Genomic DNA, 23,805 nt, shown 5'->3' with positions numbered 1-23,805 from the left:
AACTGAGCCGGTTTAGGCTAAACCTGACTCCCGCTTACTCCAACAAGGAGGGAGGAAGGCTCCCTCCCTGATAAACTAAGCCACTCTAACTATAAGCTTTATCAAAAAGGAAAGTTTTAAGCCTAGCCTTAAAAGTAGACAGAGTGTCTGCCTCATGGACTAAAACTGGGAGCTGGTTCCACAGGAGAGGAGCCTGATAACTAAAGGATCTTCCTCCCATTCTACTTCTAGAGACTCTAGGAACCACCAGTAAACCGGCAGTCTGAGAACAAAGTGCTCTGTTAGGAACATATGGAACAATCAGATCTCTGATGTATGATGGAGCTAGATCATTAAGGGCTTTATATGTGAGGAGGAGAATTTTAAATTCTATTCTGGATTTAACAGGGAGCAAATGAAGGGAAGCTAAAATAGGAGAAATATGATCTCTCTTTTTAATTTTCATCAGAACTCTTGCTGCAGCATTTTGAATCAGCTGAAGGCTTTTAACTGCATTTTGTGGACATCCTGATAGTAACGAATTACAATAGTCCAGCCTTGAAGTAACAAATGCATGGACTAGTTTTTCAGCATCACTCCTGGGCAGGATATTTCTAATTTTGGCAATGTTCCAGAGGTGAAAGAAGGAAATCCTGGAAACCTGTTTAATATGGGATTTAAATGACATGTCCTGGTCAAAAATAACACCAAGGTTTTTTACTTTATTATCAGAGGTCAATTTAATGCCATCCAGGTTAAGTGATTGACTAAGCAGTTTCTTTTTTAAAGACTCCGGTCCAAAGAGGACAACTTCTGTCTTGTCTGAATTTAGAAGAAAAACATTTAACATCATCCAAGTTTTTATATCTTCAAGACATGCTTGTAGTCTATCTAACTGGTTGGGTTCATCAGGATTTATGGATAAGTAAAGCTGAGTATCATCAGCGTAACAGTGGAAATTTATCCTATGCTGCCTGATAATTTTACCTATTGGAAGCATATATATATAGTAAAGAGAATTGGCCCAAGTACTGAACCCTGTGGTACTCCACAATTAACCCTAGAGGTTAAAGATGATCTATCATTTAAATGAACAAACTGGAATCTGTCAGACAGATAAGATTTAAACCAGCCTAGCGCTGTTCCCCTGATCCCTACAGCATATTCCAGCCTTTCTAAGAGAATATTATGGTCGACTGTATCAAATGCAGCACTGAGATCTAACAGAACCAGAACAGACACAAGTCCATTATCTGAGGCCATAAGAATATCATTAGTGACTTTCAGCAGAGCTGTTTCAGTGCTATGATGAGCTCTGAAGCCTGACTGAAACTCTTCAAACAGGTCATTGCTGTGTAAATGCTCACACATTTGATTAGCAACTATTTTCTCAAGAATTTTAGATAAGAATGGAAGATTGGATATAGGTCTGTATTTTTTCAAGTCATTTTGATCAAGCGAAGGTTACTTAAGAAAAGGTTCAATTACAGCTACCTCAAAAGCCTGTGGTTCTGATCCATTTACTAAATATAGATTAATCATATCTAAAATGGGGCTGGTAACCAGAGGGAACACTTCCTTAAATAATTTGGTTGGGATTGGGTCTAACATACAAGTTGAAGGTTTAGATGAAGCTAATATTTCTGATAACTCAGGAAGCTTCACAGGATCAAAACAGTCCAAACACAAATCAGGTTCTACAGTTACTTCCAATGTTGTCTCACTTGCTGAGGATGAAGTAATCATCTTCGGGAGTATGTCAAAGATTTTATTTTTAATAGAATCAATTTTATTTAAGAAGAATCCCATAAAGTCATGACTGCTAAGAGCTAAGGGAATGGATGGCTCAACAGAGCTATGACTCTGTGTAAGTTTAGCAACTGTACTAAAGAGAAACCTAGGATTATTCTTGTTCTCTTCTATTAATGATGAGAAATAAGCTGTTCTAGCTTGGCGAAGTGTCTTTTTATACAACAGTAGGCTACTTTTCCAGATTAAGTAGGAATCCTCTAGGTGTGTAGAGTGCCATTTTCTCTCCAATTTTCTAACATTGTGCTTTAAAGTACGCAGCCCTGAATTAAACTAGGGAGCTAGCCTCCTATGAATAATTACCTTCTTTTTCAAGGGGGCTGCATTGTCTAATGCATCACGCAATGATGAAGAAACACTATGAACCAAAGAATCAATTTGTGAAGGGGCAGAAACAGAATTATTGCCCTCCACTGTGCTTTTCAGTGATAATGACGAAATTAAAAGTGGAACAGATTCTTTAAAGGTTGTTACAGCATCGTCTGATAATGATCTACTATAATGACATTTTCTTTCAGGTGTGGAGTACTCGGTTAAATTAAACTCAAAGGTTATTAAGAAATGGTCAGACAGGACAGGGTTATGAGAAAATATTGTTATGTCTTTACACTCAATGCCATATGTCATCACAAGGTCCAGAGAATGAAGACAAAGGTGGGTAGGTTTGTTAATATTTTGAGCACAGCCAATTGAGCCTAAGATAGCATTAAACGCTATATATATATATATATATATATATATATATTTATTTATATCACTTTCAGCGTCAACATGAATGTTAAAATCCCCCGCTATAATAACTTTATCTGTATTTAACACTAAGTCAGATAAAAGGTCTGACAACTGATCTAAAAATTGAGAGTAAGGGTCTGGTGTACGGTACAAAACAAACAGAAGTGGTTTTAGTGCTTTGCAATTTGGATGAGGAAAACGAAGGATTAAATATTTTTTATATTTATATATTTATATTTTATATATTTCTTGCTGCAGCCAGGTTTCTGTGAGACAAAATAAATCAATCTGATTGTTAAAAATCAGGTCACTAACTAGCAAAGTCTTTGAAGAGAGAGATCTTATGTTCAGTAAGCCACATTTAATTGTTTTATTTTTCTTTTCGGTCTGAGTTGTGTTTATTTTTATGAGATTTTCCTGATTTCCTCCTTTTAGATTATTTTTTAACCTATTCAATTTTGGCCGTGGGCAAGACACTGTCTTAATAGGGTAATGGCTGGGTAGCTGTACAGAAGCTGCAGAGAGCAGTGTTAAACTACGACCCTGCTTCCTGGTCTGAACCCTGGGTTGTCAGAGTTTTGGAGAACTAATAAATTCATCCAGATTCAGTTCTTCTGCAAATACTTTTCACACCCCTCCTGTCCTGCATATAAGAGACATATAGGAACTGTGTAGATTAGAGCAGCAGAGCAACTCTCTGAAAGAATAACGGATTGCTCCCTCTTGCACAAATTACTCTTCTTCATCATATGCTTATTTATCCACAGCAAAACCTAACCTTGACTTCTGCATGCTTCCAGCATAAAAAGGTGCCGATAAATGAAGGGAAGAGGCAGCATTGTGCACAGATGTCACAGACAAGTTGGTAAAGAGCCAGCTTTAAATTCAGTCATTTTGTCCCAAGCAACTTCTGAGAGCTGATGAGATAAATACGGATGCTTGTCCAGCCTAGAGTTCAGTCGCTACAATAAATGCACCTGTGTTTCACGTCAGATTTATTCCTTGAAGACACAGGAAGTAGGGGAAGTTAAAGGTTCCTAGAAACTCTCAGCTACAAACAAGAAGAGATTGATTAAAAACAGTTGTGTGAGATTTTACTTGTGCAAAAAAACCTAAGTTTGTTTTTAATGTTTTTTACACGTGTAGCAAGAGGGCCAATAAATCTGGCTGGTACCCGTAGCTGCCCATGGGCAACAACCCACTCCTTTCAACTATAATGGCTACTAAATCTGAACAAGGAGATCTGCACTCATAAAACAACTGTTTATTTACCCAGTGTGGCAATTCCATGATATCCAGCTTAAAACTGAGAACAGGAATATTCCAAATTTGACAGAAAAAAACATAAATTACCAATCAAAAAACTCTTTGAATAAACACTTCAATCTACAGACATCAACAGATAAAGTGTGAAGCTGCCTGTTTCATTTAGTCTTCTTGCCCTTGGCCTTTTTGGTCTTCTTGGTCTTCTTGGTCTTGTTCTTAAAGGCCTTCTTGGCCTTGTTCTTTAAGGTCTTGCGAACACTGTACCCTCTCCACCACGCCTGGATGATGATAGCAGCTTTGGTCTTCAGCTCCAGCTGCCTTATCTTCTCCTTCCTCTTCTCTTCTGCCAGATGCCTCTTCTCCTGGATCTGGTTGTACCGCTCCTGTAGGATATTAAAGGGTTCCTCCAGCTTCCTCAACTCCTCAAGCTCCTTTTCATATAGATGTTCACTCGGCTCCAGGTTAGCCTGAGACAAATGTAAAAGGTTGTGAAAGGGTGAAAAGCAATGTGTAATTTTTAAAAGCCCTTTTAGAAAAAGTAGTGGCCTGTTCTCAAGCTTTATAAGAACAGTGATAAAAACAATCATTCTGAGCTCACTTACAAGACTTTACTTTGTACTGAAGGCCAGTTCAGTTCAGAACATAAATATGTTGTTCAAAAGCAACTTACTGTAGCAGCAGATTTGGTTTGGTTTGTACCTGCATTTCCCGCATTTTCTCATCAAAGCATAGAATAATGTTTTCAATCACTATCTCCACAGATTCGTTTTTCTATCACAAAAACAAAAAAAAGCAGTGCTTTGATAAAATGTTTAAAAGAGAAAATTGTTATGTATTTTATTGGGATTTTTATGGGATACACAAACATGAAGTCCAGGGTCATTTCGAAGTGGAAGGAAAAAGATAAATGGTGCTCAAAACATTTTACAAATAATAATCTAAACAGTGTGGTTTGTATTCTAATCCAGTCTTTTGGGGTGTTTCAGCTTATTCTGAAAAGCTAAAAGTATTTGTCTACTTTTACACGTACATGAACTTTGATGACATCCCCATGATACGTTTTTATGTGTGAAAAAATTACATTTAAAACCATGTATTATTTCCCTTCCACTTCCCGTTCATGTCCTATAGTGTTGCTGTCACATAAAATCCCAGTAAAATACATTGTGGTTTGTGGATGTATCATTACAAATTGCACAATAACCTCCTGCAGACTTCTCTCCGCCAGTCTGTTTTCATGGATCAACGTGCTGAGCTGCATGTTCAGTTGATCGGTTGTCTGTTTGAGACTCCCTACCTCAGCACGTAAAATGGACAGTTTAAGTTGTTCCTCTTTGGTTTGGCAAGATGACCTATACTTAGCTTGCATATGATCCTCTTTTAAACATCTCTCCAGTTGCTTTATCTCATTGTCCTTATTTAAGATCTACAGGAATGGCAAACAGACAGGACAGGTGAGAGTTGCTTGCAAGTGTCAAACCAAACTCTTGAAGACAGGTTGCTTACAACATCCAGAATGATCCCTCACCGTTTCATCTATTTCCTTCAAGACTGCAGCAGAGTTTTCTTCCTCTGTAATCAGTTGCTCCAGAGTTTGTTCAGGAAATAAAAGCTGTTGCCCCTGGGGTACCTGCAGATCCTTTTCAGAAGTCAAACTTTTCACCACATAGCTGTGAAACATCTGAAGCATTTTGATTAACACGCGCTCGCTCACGCCTACTTCCATATTAATCTTTTCTCGTAAGTCCCAAAGCACATTTGGATGGAGTCGGAAAAACCTCAGTACATCTCTGACTGAGTTTTTTATGCTCTCTCTAAGCTGAACCATCTCTCTCTTTGCTTCCCTTGTCTCTTTTTCTTGCAGCCCATCTGACTCCAGCTTCTGACATTGAAGCTCCTTCAGTCTGTCCTCTAATACCTGATGCGCTTGAAGGATCTTACTCAAGTCCTCGTCCACAGCACCAGACCCAGCATAAAACTGGAGGATGCAAGGTAGAGCCGCTGCAATCTCAACTTGATTGATGCAGTTTTCCAAAACACGTGAAATACACTGAGCTTCAGGAGAGAGCATCCTGTTTGGGATCAAGGGAGAGACTTCTGTTGCTTTTGTGGCTTCTTCTGCAGACATGTTGTCACTTGGTAGCAGACTGCAGAACTACACAAAAGATAAACAAAGATTAAAAAAAGATTTAGAATTTTTAATGGGTAATTTATGGTAACTTTTCCAAATATCCAGTCCTTTGAGGTTTTCTTTCATCTTTGGTTAAAGTTCCACCCATGGCTGGATTTAGGAGGATGTGACCCCTGGGCTACAGCCAGTTATGGTGCCCTACCCACCCACAATAAGAATTGTGTGGGTACTGGACTACTAACCCGTTTCCTCCTTTGTTTGTTCATTTTCTCCACAGGCCTATGTTATGAATCGATTTTATGATGATTTATAAAGGGGATATGAGCAAAAAGACGCAGGCCTACCGTTAGAGTCGCTCCGAGGGGCAATGGTTTTTCTGTTGCTATGGCGACGCTGTTGTTGGCTTCCGGTTCGACTAGCTAGGTGAAGAACTGCCTACAATAAAACCGCCCTCGTTTCAGAATTTTCTCAATAAATGTCTTTTAAACTTGTTTCTTTTATTTATTTGTATATGTATTTATTTGTTTTTTATTTTCTGCTTTTTACAGAAAGAAAAAAATAAAGGAAGAAAAAGCAGATTTTTACAACCAGATTTAATGCTCTACGGCTCAATGTCTGTTTTAAGGACATGTTTTGCGTAAAATAATCTAGTCCAAATATGGCACGCCTGCCATTTACTTATTTGTTCTTAAAATGTATAAATTAAAACCAACTAAACGTATTTGACTTTTATTTTGACTGTTCGCTGCCGTACATTCATTTAGTGTCGGGAAGGTGTGTTGTTGATCTAGCTGCAGGTTTCGCAGGGTCGGCTGTAATATTTTTTGTAGAGGTAGAGGGGGAAGATTTGAAGGTGGGCTCCATGGATCAGGTGTCCAGGTTTTGCCTTTCTTCTCGGCGCTAGGTGGTCCAACCAGCTGTTGTTATGAAGCGGGAATCTTGTGAACCGATTCTGATGCAGACATGACTGAAAATAAAATAAATCAGACATAAAAAACACAACACCACATTTAATAAAATCAAGGTATTTGCACTGATTTTTCAGATTTATTTACACTGGAGTGAACTTTGTGGTCAATTTGCTGAAATATTTTGTACGTAGGGAAGTTTGGGGTAGTTTTAAGGTGAAACATTTCAAGCATCACATTTGTGAATGTATATATAAAATATATGTATCTGCAGATTTGTGCTGTGTTGTTTTGCTTTATTCTTTTTAAACTTGTATTCATGTCCTTTGGACATTTGACTCTACAATCCTTTTGTTAAATGGATGTAGACATTATTGTAAATATAATTAGGAGTTAAATTAGAGCTTTTATTTTACCTTTTGATGAAGAACGCAGCTTGTGGAGGGTGCAGGTTTTCTGGGTGAGAGAAACGTGATCAGACAGTGAGGGTTGGTCCCTCTGACGGCGAAGGCGGGGGGTTCAGACTCGGGGTGTGTGAATGTGTGTTTTAGGTGATGAAGAGGAGTCTTTTTAGCAATTTATTCAGTTCTGATTATTCAATTTTTTTATGTTTAAACAAATCTTGGTCACGTTTTGAGAATGAACAGGATGTTGAGATTGTTGGAAGAAGATAATGATGATGTGTTACAAACCAACTAAACTAAATATGCATACTTGTAGTTTCACAGTGCAGTGCAGACACCTCGATATCCAGTCGTACTCTCACACATACAGCCATGTATGCCGGTTTTGGGTCAGAACTTAGGTTCAAACAGATGGCCGGCTTTGGTTGTTTGATGAAGTGCAAACAAATATTTACAGGTCAGGCATCAGTGTACCTCTGTGTAGTTATGGTATTTCCTCCTCAGTGTGTTTCAGGGTCGACTCAGAAAGCAGATTTTATCAGGACTAGTAGGTTATTCAGTAAAAGTGTTCTACTGCAATATCTTTGAATTAAGCAAGGCAGGGATAGCAGATGTCGAGGATAAAGGATGCTGAATATGGCAAGGAAAAAAAAAGAGTGAGACCACAGAGAACGTTCAGGGATGTACAGAAGAAAGATGCTGGTGTTAAAGAGAGAGAGAGGTGGCTGATCCTCTGGGTGATGTTTAAAAGCAGCAGCTGAACGAAAAAGATGAAGTTTCTACTCCAAAATGTCTGTTTCTTCAAAGTGTTACATGTTTATTCAGCTATGCAACAGTCTCTTGTTCGCACCTTTTTGGTATCTTTGGTCGGTAAGCATGTGTAATAAGCTTTGAAAAAAGTTGTAATTTTATCACAGTAGAATAATGATAAACACTGGAACATATTTGGTGGATGAGAGGGTCGCATCCCTGCGCCTTCGGGTTGGGGAGAGGTCTCTGGCCGAGTGGTAGTGCGGAGTACCCGGCTTTCTTGGCGTCCCTGTCGGGGGTGCTGGATAGTGCCCCTCCTGGGGACTCCATTATTCTGCTGGGGGACTTCAACGCCCACGTGGGAAACGACAGTGACACCTGGAGAGGCGTGATCGGGAGGAATGGCCTCCTCGATCTGAATCCGAGCGGTGTTTTGTTATTGGACTTCTGTGCTAGTCACGGATTGTCTATAATGAACACCATGTTCAAACATAAAGTTGTCCATCAGTGCACTTGGCACCAGGACACCCTAGGCAGGAGGTCAATGATCGACTTTGTTGTCGTATCATCAGACCTTCGGCCGCATGTTTTGGACACTCGGGTGAAGAGAGGGTCTGAGCTGTCCACTGATCACCACCTGGTGATGAGTTGGATCCGCTGGGGGAGGAGAAAGCCGGACAGACTTGGCAGGCCCAAGCGCATAGTGAGGGTCTGCTGGGAACGTCTGGCGGACCCCTTGGCCAGGGATGTATTCAACTCTCACCTCCGGGAGACTGGGGTGGCGGTCCCCCTTTATAAGAAGGGGGACCAGAGGGTGTGTTCCAACTACAGGGGGATCACACTCCTCAGCCTCCCTGGTAAGGCCTACGACTGGGTATTGGAGAGGAGAGTCCGGCTTATAGTCGAACCCCGGCTTCAGGAGGAACAGTGTGGTTTTCGTCCCGGCCGTGGAACACTGGAACAGCTCTTTACCTTCTACAGGGTACTCGAGGGTTCATGGGAGTTTGCCCAAACGGTCCACATGTGTTTTGTGGACCTGGAGAAAGCATTCGACTGTGTCCCTCATGATGCCCTGTGGGGGGTGCTCCAGGAGTATGGAATCGGGGGCCCTTTATTAGGGGCCATCTGGTCCCTGTACGAGCGGAGCAGGAGTTTGGTCTGCATTGCCGGCACTAAGTCGGACCTGTTCCCAGTGCATGTTGGACTCCGGCAGGGCTGCCCTTTGTCACCGGTCCTGTTCATAACTTTTATGGACAGGATTTCTAGGCACAGCCAAGGGCCGGAGGGGGTCTGGTTTGGGGACCAGTGGATTTCGTCTCTTCTTTTTGCAGATGATGTGGTCCTGCTGGCCCCATCTAGCCAAGACCTACAGCATGTGCTGGGCGGTTTGCATCCGAGTGTGAAGCGGCTGGGATGAAGATAAGCTCCTCCAAGTCCGAGGCCATGGTTCTCGAACGGAAAAGGGTGGCTTGTCCTCTTCAGGTTGGAGGGGAGTACCTACCTCAAGTGGAGGAGTTTAAGTATCTCGGGGTCTTGTTCATGAGTGAGGGAAGAATGGAGCGGGAGATCGACAGACGGATCGGTGCGGCTGCCACATTAATGGGGGCGCTGTGCCGGTCCGTTGTGGTGAAGAGAGAGCTGAGCCGAAAAGCGAAGCTCTCGATTTACCGTCGGTCTACGTTCCTACCATCACCTATGGCCATGAACTTTGGGTCATGACCGAAAGAACGAGATCTCGGATACAAGCGGCGGAAATGAGCTTCCTCCGTAGGGTGGCCGGGCACTCCCTTAGAGATAGGGTGAGGAGCTCGGCCATCCGGGAGGGGCTCGGAGTAGAGCCGCTGCTCCTCCACATCAAGAGGAGCCAGTTGAGGTGGCTCGGGCATCTATACCGGATGCCACCTGGACGCCTTCCTCGGGAGGTGTTCCAGGCACGTCCCACCGGGAGGAGGCCCAGGGGATGGCCCAGGACACGCTGGAGGGACTATGTCTCTCGGCTGGCCTTGGGCTCCCCCCGGAGGAGCTGGAGGAGGTGTCTGGGGAGAGGGACGTCTGGGCGTTTCTGCTGAGTCTGCTGCCCCTGCGACCCGGTCTCAGATAAAGCGGAAGACGACGAGTACGAGTACATATTTATTCAGTGAGGAAAATAAACCACCATAAATCTTTGAGTCTTCTGGGTCCTCTCTTTTCTCTTCCACTCTGCCCAGAATGAGCCCCATTCCCCAGACAGAAATCAAAAGGACTTCTATCTGGGGAATGGCCATGAAAGAAGGTTGATTTTGCATCTAGTGAACCATTTCTGTGATGATGTCACCAAATGATTTGGACCACCGTTGTGTTAAAAGACCGAATGTTGGACTATTTCAGTTTTTTGACAGAAGCCCTCAGATTTTTATTCAAAATGTCTGAGCATTTCAAAGAGTTTATGATGCCATGTGCTCTAACAAGGTTCTCAGGGCATCTGGAAGAGAAACAGGCCCACAGCACCACACATTCTCCACCATACATAACAGTGGACATCATGTGCTTTTCAACAGGATTGTTTCTTGCAAAAAAGCTTAATTTTAGTCTGACGTGACTAAATTACACCATTACAGTTAACTCTCTAAGACGTTTAGCAAACTTCCCTTTGTTCCTGATGGCAGGACGGGCCATCAGAAACAAACATGCCAACAACCAGTTGGCATGTGGATAGTGTCTAATGGTTGTTTTGTAGACTTGGTGATCTCCAACATGCCACTCTTCAGTACAGTTATCTAGCAGTGAGCTCTGTGATTTTTATATTTACCGTCCTTACCACCCTGCTCACCGACGGGATGCTAAATATGGAACTCTGTCCAGAGTAATAACTGTCTGTGTCTCAGCATCTTGAAAAAATACCTGAATTACTCATCAAACATTCAGCTAGTCTGGTCAAACTAAAAAAAAAAAAAAGTGTAAACTAAAACTGCTTTAGTTACATTAATTTAGTAAAAGTGCAAATAATTTTGACATCAGTAATTTAAAAACAATTACTTTTGAACATGTACTCAAATGAAAAGGTTGGACATTAATTTCTTTTTTAGATTATGCTACTGCAATAAAAGATTAACTTGTTTGGAAGCTTTGCACAGATCCTTACCATGAGTCCAATGAGAGTTGAGTGAAAACTACCTAACCAAGAAAGCACCTCATACCAGAACAAAGACAATTTACTAAGATTCCAACAAATGTGAACTGCAATAAAGGTGCTGTAATGCATTGAAATCATACTTACAGGAATATCTTGATATGTTATGAAAAAGCAACAAAAATAGAGGTAATAAGTAGGTTTCTTTTGGTTTAATCGGACCACCCTTCCTCTGCATCGCAGTGGTGAAAAACCTTAAAATAACAAATACAAATATGCAGTAAACAGTTGGAATCACTCAGCATTATTAATCCCTTTTCCAGCCCCATGCTTTCGAAAGTCTAAGGCGCGTTTCGATACAAATTTACCCAGGTAATTTCACTTTCCTGGGGCTTTACTTTCACGGGCAAATGGTCCTACTCTAGAATAGGTCTTTTCAGCTTTGTTAAAAGGGCAGGATTGTGTGCAGCGAGGCATGGCACCAACAACTCCAGTAATGGCAGTGGTTAGGGTTAATTTATCGTTGTGTCACAATAAGTAGTTTTAAGATGTTTTTATGTGAGAGAGTACACCTCAAAACTTTGTCAGTGTAGATGGTTCATCCAGAATGAGCCTACTTTGAAATATTTTTTCTGAGTTTTTGGAGCTGCAGAACTCCACTTACAGACTAGTCTGGCTCCTGATCTTGAACCGGTACTCTGGGATTTCCTGCTACCTGTTATCTGTTTGTGGTAGCTGAAAATGAATATAAAGGGTCCAGTAGGTATGTGTTGAATAACCACAGGTATCACAAAATAAAACAGAATATTTTTCACCATAAATTTGTGATATTTTAAGTTATTGTTGGCATTATTTATGAACTGTTTCACCACAGTTCCATAAGACAAATGTTTTAATGTAGTGCCATAGATAAGAGCACTTTAAATTTTCCATGTAGTTAAAGAAATATACATTTCCCTAAGATTGTCTTTTCATGTAAACATAAGTGGAGTCTGAACTCTTTAATATTTTAAATTTTTTATAGATTTATGCAGATGGCTTTGCAGGAGAGGAGACCACAGTTCCAGGTTAGGATGCAGTCTCCCAGAAGCTCAGTGACCCTCTGCATGTCCTGCCATCTTCTGCTCTACTGTCTACGCATGTTCTACTTTATATAACTATTTACTTTTGATTAGACATTGAAGGTATCAATTCCCTGTACTTCTGGACTGATCAGTTTTTTTCATTCTAATAAATAAAATCTTTACTATAACATGTTCTGTAGTTATCTGATATTTCTTTACTTGATGAAATAAAAATAAGTCTTTTAATCAGTGTTTAGTAGTTATCATAAATGAACCACGCAGTTGTAAAGCAACAACAGGCCAGATGGAGGTTGGGAAAACAATTTATGTAAAATAACGATTTAAACCTATCCTGCTTATGGATCCAAAGCAACTGAAGGAATAATGGTAGGAATTAAGCAACTGTTTAACTCTAAAGCTGCTCATCATCTATTATTTATCAGTTGAAATAAAAAAATATTTATTAGCTAATAGACTTAAACGGAGTAAAGGGGTAATGCCATCTGCTGGAATGAAGGTGTATTGCAGTTGTCTTCACAACTTCCTCATACGTCATCAGGCTGATTTAAATAAATGGTCCGTTGTCTCTAAGCAATGGAAACAGGATGCACAAGATTCCCTGAGATTCCTATTACCCAGATAAAACAAATCGTGGGACATTATATCTGGGGGCTCTCGAGGGAAAACGGGCTCATGTTGGTAAAATGAAAAGATTATTTTAAACCTAAATCTGTCAGGGGCATAAATGATTCAGAGCATACCTGTCTTGTCCCTCCAGCTGGTACAGGGTCTGTCCCAGGGCCTCATCCTAGGAGATTGCTGGATCAGATTACTGGACCACCTAAAATGACTCCTTTTGATGCAGAGGAACAGCAGCTCTACTCTGAGCTACGCCACAGATGACAGATTTCTAAGGCCAAATCTAGCCACCCTACAGAGGAGGTTAATTGTCTCTGCATCCTTGTATCCAGGATCTTATTCTCTTACTCCTGATCCATATCTCATGACCATAGGTGAGCCTCAGAGCACAGAAGAACTAGTAAATCAAGAGCTTAGCTTTTTAGCTTCTATCTCCTGCACCATCCTGCCCATCATGAGGAAGACACCAAGACACTTGAATTTCTTTGCTTGGGGCATAGACTGACCCTCAATCCAGAGGGAGTAGTCCACCCTTTTCTGGTTAGGCACCATGGCCTCAAAGTTAGAAGAGCAGACTCATCCCAGCCACTTTACTGTCAGCTTCAAACCCCTTTCGTTTATGCTGAAGATCGTGGCTTGGCAGACAAAACCAGAACCACATCATCTGCTGAAAGCAAGGTTCTTACCTTGAGATCCCGTTTATGACCACCATAAGCAGAACTGGAGACAAGGTGCTCCTTGCTGGAGTCCAAACAACACAATGCACCAGGGATGTGGACACGGCTCTTGCTTGGGTTTACAAGAACCAGATAGCTCTTTAAAGAAACGCAGACACTTTGAACTCCTGCAGCACTCCATCTCATAAAAATTTGAAGGAACACAGCCCTCCAGATCCATAAAACACATATGGACCAGACAACCAATCTCCCATGACCCCTTCAGCATCTCCATGAGGCTGAAGATCAGATCTAATGTTCCACAGCCAAGACTGAAGCTTCAGAGCTGATCCTGTATCCAGGGTTCAACAATCAGGCAGAGCTTCATTTCCAATCAGTAAGAAAATTACAAAAGAATCTCACTTATTTTACAGCAATGGTTTTGTTGCTGCTTCTCTAACTTCCTGTAGCAGAAGTAGAATCTCTGTTGGGTCTTCTTCTGAACAGTGTCTATGTGTGAGGACCATCTCAGGTCCCAAGAAAAACAGACAATAAGCATCACGGTGATAAAAGTGTTCAAAATGTGTTAAAAATTTACATGAACTAAAAAAACAAGCAAAGTTATATAAAAGACTCATTAATGTAGATTTTTTTATTCCTCGGGGAGAAAACACAAAGTCTTTAAGAAATCTTTGCAGGTTTTCCCTCAATGTTCATTTAAAAAACAGGGATGAGTCGTTCCAATCTCCCACATCAGACATTTTCACAGTTGTTGATTTTCTGGAGTCATCAAGTCTGAGAGATGGACAGAGGAACAGAGAAAATGTCTGATTTAGAGTGAGGTTTATGTTGGATTCCTTGCCTTAAATGTCACAATGTTGACTTCTTTCCTCTGTGTTTTTAGCTTACCTGTAGAGCTAATCTAATCTATTCTAAAGCTGCCATTTTGTAGCTGTTTATCTGAAACAGATACACTACAGGGTCACACAGCAGAGTTTAAACCCAATAAATGAAACTTAGAGAGACTGCTGGCGTCTGCAGCAGGAACTGAAAGTAAACAAGCAGAAGTTCAGCCCTGAGAAGCTGCAGGCGGAGATAATTTATCACTGAGAGGACGCACCGATTAATGCTTCTCTACAGACTCCAACAGACCAGCTGAGCATGAAGATGAAGCTGCTTTTCTTCTGCACCGTGATGGTACTGACTGTCACCAACGGTTCACAGCATGCTTGGCCAGATCCCACCAGAGGTAAGAGTATATATGAAAGAAATAGTTTATGCAGAACTTGGGGTAATGAAAGTTTTCTTTCCAAGATCAGCTCACTTTCCCTTTTTAAAGTTATGTAAAGTCAACAAACGACCAGCTCAGTTCATGAACCTGTAGTTTCATGAACTGAGGGTCTATATTTTAACAAAATTGATGCAGTGTTTACGCCATGCACATTTCCTGTTTTAGTCCATATTTGTTTGTCTAAGGAGGGATCCATGTGATCCACATGATATTTGGAAAATGTCTAAATTGTTATTCTTGGAAAATAAATTATTTAAACATGTTGATTGGACAGAGCAGAAATGTGACTAGTGTGGTCACTCAATGGACCATACTAACCAACCAGCTCGTTTCTTCCTGCTGTTTGCCAGAACATGTTAATGTTTTCATGGCTGACCACATGGTGGCGCTTTAGAAAATACGTTCCGTTTATGCAGGAGGAAGGATGTGCATTAAATTTCAGAACTGTTCCCTCCTCACATATTTACATAAACTGCAGTTTTTTAAATTTTTTTACTTTACAACCACAGACTACCACCTTTGCACATCTAGTGACTGATATTTCTGCCCATCCCTCTCTATAAAACAGCTCAAGCTCATTTAGATTGCATGGAGAGCATTGAAGAACAATTATTAGATCTCACCACAGATTATTATTTGGATTTAGGTCATGTCTTTGACTAGGCCATTCAAACACATGAATGTACTTTAATCTAAACCAGGGTTCTCCACCATGCTCCTCAGGGCCCACTGTCCTGCATGTTTTAGGTGTTTTCCTGCTGAAGCACACCTGGTCTAAATGAATAGGTGATTAACAGGCTTCTGCAGCATAATGGCATGCTGAGGATGTCACGCAATCATTTGAATCAAGTGTGCTGGAGATTGGACACATCTAAAATATGAAGTACTGTGGCCCCTGATGATGAGGATTGAGAAACATTGATTTGAACCATCTATTGTGTCTCTGATTGTATGTTTAGGTTTGTTATCCTGCTGGAAGGTGAACCTCCACCCAGTCTCAGGTCTTCTGCAGCCTCTAACAGGCCAGGTCAAAATGCTTTACACAAAATCAGAGGAAATACATTCAGTTAAATAGAAAAACTGCAAGCTGAAATGCAAATCTGATGTTAAGACTCGGTCTTCAATTACTCATCAGTGATTGAGCAAACAGTATTTTCAGTCCTGATTTATAGGAACCAACAGTTTGTGCAAATCTCAGGTTTAATGGAATTTGTTCCAGAGCTGATGACCATACAAACTAAGTCCTTGTTTAGTTCGGGTCCTGGGACTACTGAATGAGCAGGTCCCTGAAGACCTGAGGGGTCCACATGATTCAGATTTGACAGGGAACTCAAAAGACAATTCAGTGCTGCAGTGATTTAAGAACTGGTGTGATTTTCTTTCATTTTTCTGGTGTTGGTCAGGACTCTGGCAGCAGCATTTTGGATGAGATTATTATAGAGCCCATCACCATAATCCAACCAACCGAAAATAAAGGCAAGCACCAGGTTTTGACAGGTTGGAACAAGATAAAATATGAAACAGTTGTTTGAATTTCAATGCACTGTACAGAAAATGGCAAAACAAACCTTAAACCTTCGAACAGATTTTCCGATGTGTGATCAATGTAAAACTTTGTTGTACAGTTTTGGTAAACAACAAGCAGTGCCTGAATTATCTAGTAAGAAACAAGACTTTATATCATTCTGTTGGTGTGTATGTTTTCTTCCTCAGGTGGTTCTGGGGTCAATTTGAACGGGAAGATGTTCACTTTGTCCCGTTATAATGGAGGATTTGTCCTCTTTTCACCTTATCTACCTTCCCCCTGGGCGTCTACTCCATCATACCAAACGACAGGTTACACCTCCGGCTACTACTCCACCTCCACACCCAGCTACACCCAAACCAACACAGGCAAAACAGAAACATCCGGCAGTTTCACACACACCAAAGTTTACACCACTCGCCCCACCACCACTTACCCTTCATGGAGCACAGCTCCTACCACTAGAGGTGAGTTCCTCCACAAATACATAAACGAACACTGAGGCTCTTTACTGTTTTTATTATAAAAGGTATGAAAATTATTAACTGACCTGGCCTTTAGGCCAGGTCTTCCTTAAACAAACCGTTCTCTGTTTCTGCTCATGACTGTGAAGTATTTCAACAAAGAACAAAACCAAAGCAAATTTAAAGTCAAAAAATTAAATTTAAAGAAAACTTCATGTTACAGGCTATTTTTACAGTTCATTCAAAAGGCCCATCTTTTGCACCAGGAGTCTCCAACTCCAGTCCATGAGAGCTAAGATCAGGCAAATTCTAGATGCATCCCTGCTCCAACACACCTGAATCAAATGGCTGAATTCCCTCATCAGCATTCAGTCATTTAGCTCTACAGAGGCCTGGTAATCAGTCATTAATTTATTCAGGTGTGTTTGAGAAGGGATGCATCTAAAAGTTGCAAGATAGCGGCTACCCAGGATTGGACTTCTCCTGCTCTACAGCAACTTTAATTGATGTCTCACCACAAGGGGGCAGAGTAGTTAAAAACATAACTACTTAAAATCACTTATGGTTCCCTTTTTTTATAGATTTTTATTTCCTGTTTATCAGATTTTCTTTCTGATGTTGCATCACTGAGACCATATAGAGTCTCTGTGGTTGTTTGCCTTTTTTGTCATTTACCCGTTATAACCACTTGCTCTTTGGAACAGGTTATAGACTTTTTAGAGTGTTGTAGTTATTTAATGCTTTGGGTCAGTTTACAGACTTGTGCTATATTTATTTATTTATTATTTATGCTTTATTTGCATCACCTCTGTCCTTGTGCGCCCCCTGCAGGTGTGTCAGTGTGTTTGCGGTACATCACAGACTCTCAGAGCTCCATCTTCACCCTCAGTCCATCCAGCTCCCGTCTGAGGCTGAATGTCGATGGAGCGTTCATATACAGTCTGACCAACGGTTACAACAATGTGTACCTACGGCCCAGCATCAGTCTCTGGTCTGGTCTAAGACCAAGCATGTGGACCAGCATCTGCATCACTATGGACACCGTGAAGGGTGTGGTTCAGATGTTCAGAGACTCAAGCATGAGCATCAGGAAGCGGCTGACTTATAGGGTGAGGACAGAATGAACATGACCTTTATAGTCATTACAGTCTAAATCTAAAATAGATTTTTTTTTCCTCAAACATCTACACATCTTAAACAGTTTTTTTCAGAAAAATGTACAAATCATGTAAAGTATTCACACCCATGGTTTAATATTATGTTGAAGCACTTTTGGCCATGTTAAGTCTAGGCCACTCCCAGAATACTCCTGAAGCCACTTCTTTCCTATCTTGGTTGAGCATTTTGGGTCACTGTTGTTTTTGATGATTAATTATCACCTTCGTTGGAGGTCCAGACTTCTCTGGAGCAAGTTTTCTTGAAGAATCTCTCCATATTTTGCTGCTGTCATCTCACCTTCTATACGTACCAGATGGCCAGTTCCCACCACAGAGAAACATCACCATAGAAGGATGCTTCCACCACCGAGCTTCACAGTAGGGATAGTGTTAGCCAGGTGTCTGTTTTTCTCCTTGTCAGATGATGTCTAAAGTGGGTTTCGTCGCTGATTACTCAGCGTGGCCAGGTGGTCAGACCTGCGGAGGGTTCTGGTGCTTTCGAACCTCTAGCATTTCCATTAAATGGAGACAATGTTACATTTTGGGATGCTCGGTACTGCCAAAGCTTTTTGGATCCCTCCCTAGATTTGTGCTCAGACACAATCTGGTCTCGGAGGTCTACAGATGATTCATTTGGCTTCATTGCTTGATTTAATCTCTGATATGAACTGGGAGATTTTATCTGGACAAGTGTGCTCCATTCCACATCAACTAAAGTTACCACAGGTAGACATCAATCAAGTAGTAGAAACATCTGAAGGATCATTAGTGGAAATCAGACAAAACAAAGAATACGAATACTTATGTACCAAAATGTTTGCATTTCTTATAAATTTACAAAAAATGTCTAATTATTGGCTACTTTTGTAGTTTTTTTTTTTTTTTTCTACCCATGTGGAAAAAAGTGAAGGGGCGTGAATACTTTCTGGTGGTCCTGTAACATAACTTTCACTCTTTGAATTGAATTCTTTAAATAAGTACATTTTTAAATCATTTTCTAATTTATTAGGATGCACCCGTGTGGCTCTATGTATTTTAAGATAAACCTCAAAGATGTTTTTCCTTTGTCTCCAATATTACCATATCTGGTGTGTGTGTGTGTGTGTGTGTGTGTGTGTGTTCAGTACATGTGGTCAGGTGAGCCTGTGATTGATTTCTCAGATTTTGAAGGTCAGGTGAGTGACGTCCAGGTGTGGGATTATCCTCTCCGTTATAAAGAAGCCTTCTACTACATGAGCAGCGGTTTATATGGGTATGACACTCTGTGTGTGTGTGTATGTACTTGTTTATGTTGTTTATGTAGGACCTTCAGTGGTACCAACCTTCTGAAGACTGATGGGCCTTATGGGGACCAAAGCCCGGTCATAATGCGGCAATCCCCCATTTTTAGGGTAAAGGGTTAGAGGTATGGTGCAATTGAATTCTGGGTTAGAAGTCTACTGGAAATAGTTAGGCTTAGGGGTGAATTAAGGGTTAGGCAAATATAGGGTTAGGGTTGGTTACTAAAATGAATGGAACTCTATACAAAGTCCTAATATGGGTAGAAATAAAAACCTTTGAGCAAATCAGGGTGCTTCAGGCAAGCTAAAGAACAATAAAAACCCAGATAGAATCAAAAATTTAGCAATAAAATTGAAGTTTCAATGTTATATTTATATCAATAATTATTTTCTCTTGTCACAATCGTACTTACTAATGTTTAAATGAAAATTATAATTTCTTAACGTCTTTAAGTATTTTTAAACCCAGATTTTTAGCACACTGAGACAAGTCTCGAGAACTGCTAACAAAATAGTCATTAAACTTTTCTGCACAACCAAGACAAAACATCCAGTTACATGTTATTTTATATTATTTTAAACACCTGCCAAGATGTTTAAAGCCCTTATTTCTTCAAATAAAATGTGTTCTTTTGATTTTAGGTCATACCAGGGTTCTGTACTCAACTGGTCCCACGTCAGCTACTCTGTGACAGGGATGACGCTGTTGGAGGACAGCTACGAGCAGCAGATGAGGCAGCTGAATGAGAAGGAAAAGCCCAGGAAGCTTCACCACATGAAGGAGAGCAAAGGAAGAGAGAGATTTGATGTTTAATACAAGCTGAACAAGGCATCTTATCTGAACATACAATGAATATAAAAGTTCATTAAAATCTGCACTCATCAAAATATTCACAAAATCATATTGTGGGCTTAATCAAGTTTGTGCATTTTTCTTCACATATTAATTTTAGCTTTATGCTATAATAAAGTGATTTATGAAATACAATTTGCTTTGTTAGTTAATTTTATCCCATAGAAAATAACACTATGCAGCTGTTTAAATAAATAAAACCAAGAGTTCAGAGCGATTTGTGGACCAGCTTAGCTTCATTTTCCAACGTTCATAAAATGAAAATGGTGCAGAAATGAGTTATGCGTTTTAACTAGTTTCAAAAGAGTTTTATGCCAAATACATTATTTCATCTCAAAGAGCAATAAATACACTGAGTTAAATTGAAGCCAGTAGCAGTACTTTCAAAGATAAAATTTTGGGTGAATTTATGTCCAACAATTTACATTAAAACCTGGAAAAAAAGACTCAAAAGTCACAAAAACAGCTTCATTTTCTTCTTTTTTTTTTTGATATTTGGGCATTGTTGAATGTTCTGCCAAATTTGGTCTGCATAAATATCATCTTGTAAAGCTCCTTTTCATTCAGCTAAAAGATCACGATGGTTAGAATATTATATTGTATTAAAAACAGCAACAAAGAACAATGTAGTCTCAAACAAGATTCATCTTATATTCATTTGTAGACTTTATCGTTCAATATGTGATCATGAAATAAATAAGCAGCAAGAAGAGAAAGACAACAAGAGCAAGAACAAGTAAAAGAACCAAGAACAAATAGAACAACAAAACCAAATAAAAAGGACAAGAAATTAGCTGATGGACAATTTTAATTCTTCTTTTCTTCATGCAACAGAGATACATTTTGATGGACCAAAACTTTCCACACTGAACTCTGCATATGTTAGTAGAATTGAAGAATATATAACATAGATAAATGTTATTCTGATGTTTATATTATCAGGAACTGTCAACACTGCAACCCCCACCATTAAAAACAGCTGTTGTTGAAGCCAGTAGATTAATCACCAATCAAGCGACTGGAGCACCAACACCTGCTGCAGACTCGCTTGCAGTAACAACGTAGTTTAAACCCCATAATACGAAGGAACATCAGGGCCAGGCTAAGATATTTATTTATTTATTTATAAATTACGAGAATGAAGTGTTAATATAACGAATCAGACACCAACTTCAGCTTCCACAGGGGGGCGCCCATTCCCATGTTATTCTTCTCATGGCTCCCCTCTAAAGAGTCATGCCCTGGGCAGAAAGCCCCGTTGTGACACTGGGAAAGTAAATGAATACCAGGAGTCATTAATTCCTCTATTTAGTAAGACCTGTTTTAATAACAAAATATGGATTGTACATCCTCATACAGTCTGTTGGGCTCTTCATTCTTATGTACAAAACTCTTAAATCTGTAGACTTAGAGCCTCTATTTATAGTTAACATTGTAGGTTTTCACAAATATAAAACTGTCGTAGTTTCCCAACAATGAGACGTCATGAGAGCGCCCATCCGTTAAGGCCAAAAAAAAACCCAAAAACATTTGAAATGTGAAACTTAATTTAAAAACAATGTTGAAACATTCTGAAATTCAAGCACCAAGGCAGATGAAGTTAAAACAGGTCTAGAAAAAACAAAACAGCAGTAGCACAAGATGACTTAATATCAACAACTTGTTTTTATTTCTTATTGCTGTTCATTGTTATTCATGAATGTTTATTAAAACATGTTATAAAACCTGGAAATCTTTCGTTTTACAGGCAGTATGAGTGGTTTTAAACATCATTTCCATCTGTGTAACTCCTGTTTTTTAAATAACTGCTAAAAAAAAACTCCAGGGGTTTCTTGGTGCTCATGTTCTTCAACTGTTCAACAAAGAACCTTCAACAAAACATGCCAAAAATAAACATATTAAGAAAGTGTAACATGTAAAGAACATACACAGATTGTAGTTAATGAGCTGAAACATGCAGCAGTGGTCCTCTTGTTTAAGCCTTCACTTCTACGGCATTTTTAATATTCTGGTGCTTCCAGAGTTAAACAGGCTTCAACAGGAGATTTTCCTACATTGAGCACAGGGAGTTGACATTTGTATGGTTTTAAAGGGTAATTTTTTTGTTGTTTATGAACTGAAATGTTCTTCTTTAGGCCAGTTTGGTCTTTGGTTAAAGTCCCACTTTAAGGCATTGTTTCCCTCCACAGTCCTTCTGTTATTGAAACCATCAGAAGCTGCAGGTCTGAGGGGCGAGCCATACTGAGAAAATAAAACTATCTGCTAAGCAGGAATCATCGCTGTCTGCAACAACATTCACCATAATCCTAATTATTTCTGCAGCGGAAATAATGTTTGAATCCTTGATTTTTCACTAAAAGTTAAGTGGTTTTAAGCTAAAACATTTTAAAAAGTGCAAGTTTTAAAATGAATGTTACATTATAAAAATGACTGAAATAAAACATTTGAACACACCTTAAATTTTAGTGAGGGGTAAAATAAAATGTTATTTTTCTATTATCTTGTTTTCTTGGTATAAACTGGCTTCTGTAATCTCTGTTTGTTTTGTCCACTTCTCCAACTGCCTAAAACGGTCACAGTTGAATCAAGTTGACCCGGATCTCAGCAGAACTCTCTTTCAGGATGGCTGTATTTAACAGAGCTCTATGTAACCGACCCGGTGACACCGATGAGCTCCTGAACAGAAACTAATTTAGGGCTTTTTTTAGTAAATGTTATGAAGCAGAAGTTGGTCAGTATGTGTCTCTCATGGAGGCGATTTCCACGACTGGTTTTACATTCTTCATTAGAAGAGAAACATTTCATCGGAACATCTTCCTACCAAATGACCTTCAGAAGGTGTCGGTTTTACGTAATCACGCACGGTACCGGTACCAGACGTTTACCTGCACTCATCAGCGGTATGGATGACGTTCATTGTAGGTCTTTCAAGAACATCTGAACCGTTTACTGGGCAGAAGTATCTCAAAAACAAACAGGAGCAATAATTGGGTAAACAAGTTAGATTTGTTGTCGGATTTCTCTAATCCACAAAGGGTCAAAACTATACATACGGGCACAAATGCATACAAAAATCCTTGTTAATATCTGGATAAATGTCCCTCAGCAGGTTGCTCCTCAGCAGTTCTTTTGTTATAGCCATCAACAAGCTTGGCTGGATATTTGACTACTCCTACTCCTCCCACCAAGCCGGCTTGAAGCATAGTCGAAGAACCATTAGACCAGCTGAGACCAAGGGGCTTCCAGGAGCTAGATATTAGCCTGTTCAATCAAGCCTGATCCAAGTCTGGAAGTGTTTGGGATCACCGTCCTGTTAGAACGCTTTCTGTGCCCCAGTTTCAAACATGTTGATCAGAGGTCAAGTTGGAGATAGTAGTAGTCCTACTACATCTCTCAGCATGATGCTACCACTACCATGCTTGACAGTTAGCCTTGAAAGCCTCACATTAACTCCTCCATTAGTCTTATCAATGCGAACCATAGCTCCATCTTTCGGCTCTGTCATAAAACGGTAGCATCATAAATCCCAAATCCAGCCAGCGGTACCCTGAAACACGAGACACCTCCCTTCACTGCGGACACTGATACTAGCGATCCAGTTTATCCCAGTTAATGGCAAGTTTGGGTTTTAGTGGTTTCTAACCAGTTTCTTTTTCTTTGAAGATGACAGTTTTGAGTCTGCCTGTTGAAACATGGACAGAGCGTTTTCTATGCAACCGGCGAAGGGACCAAATGTTAGAAGGAGTCAATGCATTTATAAAAGCTTGTATGTATATTTTTGACCTGGT

The 23,805-nt window shown here is 40.1% G+C and overlaps 2 protein-coding genes across 3 annotated transcripts; one reads left to right on the top strand and one right to left on the bottom strand.

Annotated features, from left to right (window-relative positions):
- Positions 1-3,764: 3,764 nt before the first annotated feature.
- iqcd (IQ motif containing D) lies at positions 3,765-6,355 on the bottom strand. 2 transcript variants are annotated; one of them, XM_047348321.1, is made up of 5 exons: positions 6,262-6,355; positions 5,315-5,941; positions 4,991-5,212; positions 4,486-4,557; positions 3,765-4,253 (listed from the first exon to the last, which is right to left on the bottom strand). In XM_047348321.1, the coding sequence occupies exons 2-5, from the start codon at positions 5,912-5,914 to the stop codon at positions 3,945-3,947; spliced, it is 1,203 nt and encodes a 400-aa protein (XP_047204277.1). In that variant the 5' UTR covers positions 5,915-5,941; positions 6,262-6,355; the 3' UTR covers positions 3,765-3,944. The 2 variants fall into 2 exon arrangements, with proteins under 2 accessions (XP_047204277.1, XP_047204276.1); XM_047348320.1 differs by lacking the exon at positions 6,262-6,355 and adding an exon at positions 6,160-6,198.
- An 8,166-nt stretch (positions 6,356-14,521) lies between these two features.
- On the top strand, positions 14,522-20,152 carry LOC124856922. Its single transcript, XM_047347881.1, has 5 exons — positions 14,522-14,696; positions 16,452-16,730; positions 17,559-17,836; positions 19,009-19,136; positions 19,807-20,152. The coding sequence occupies exons 1-5, from the start codon at positions 14,609-14,611 to the stop codon at positions 19,976-19,978; spliced, it is 945 nt and encodes a 314-aa protein (XP_047203837.1). The 5' UTR covers positions 14,522-14,608; the 3' UTR covers positions 19,979-20,152.
- The last annotated feature ends 3,653 nt before the right edge of the window (positions 20,153-23,805 follow it).

This window comes from Girardinichthys multiradiatus, chromosome 20 (genome assembly GCF_021462225.1).
Source record: "Girardinichthys multiradiatus isolate DD_20200921_A chromosome 20, DD_fGirMul_XY1, whole genome shotgun sequence".
Lineage (NCBI taxonomy): Eukaryota > Metazoa > Chordata > Actinopteri > Cyprinodontiformes > Goodeidae > Girardinichthys > Girardinichthys multiradiatus.
This window is presented reverse-complemented; position numbering and strand designations above follow the sequence as displayed.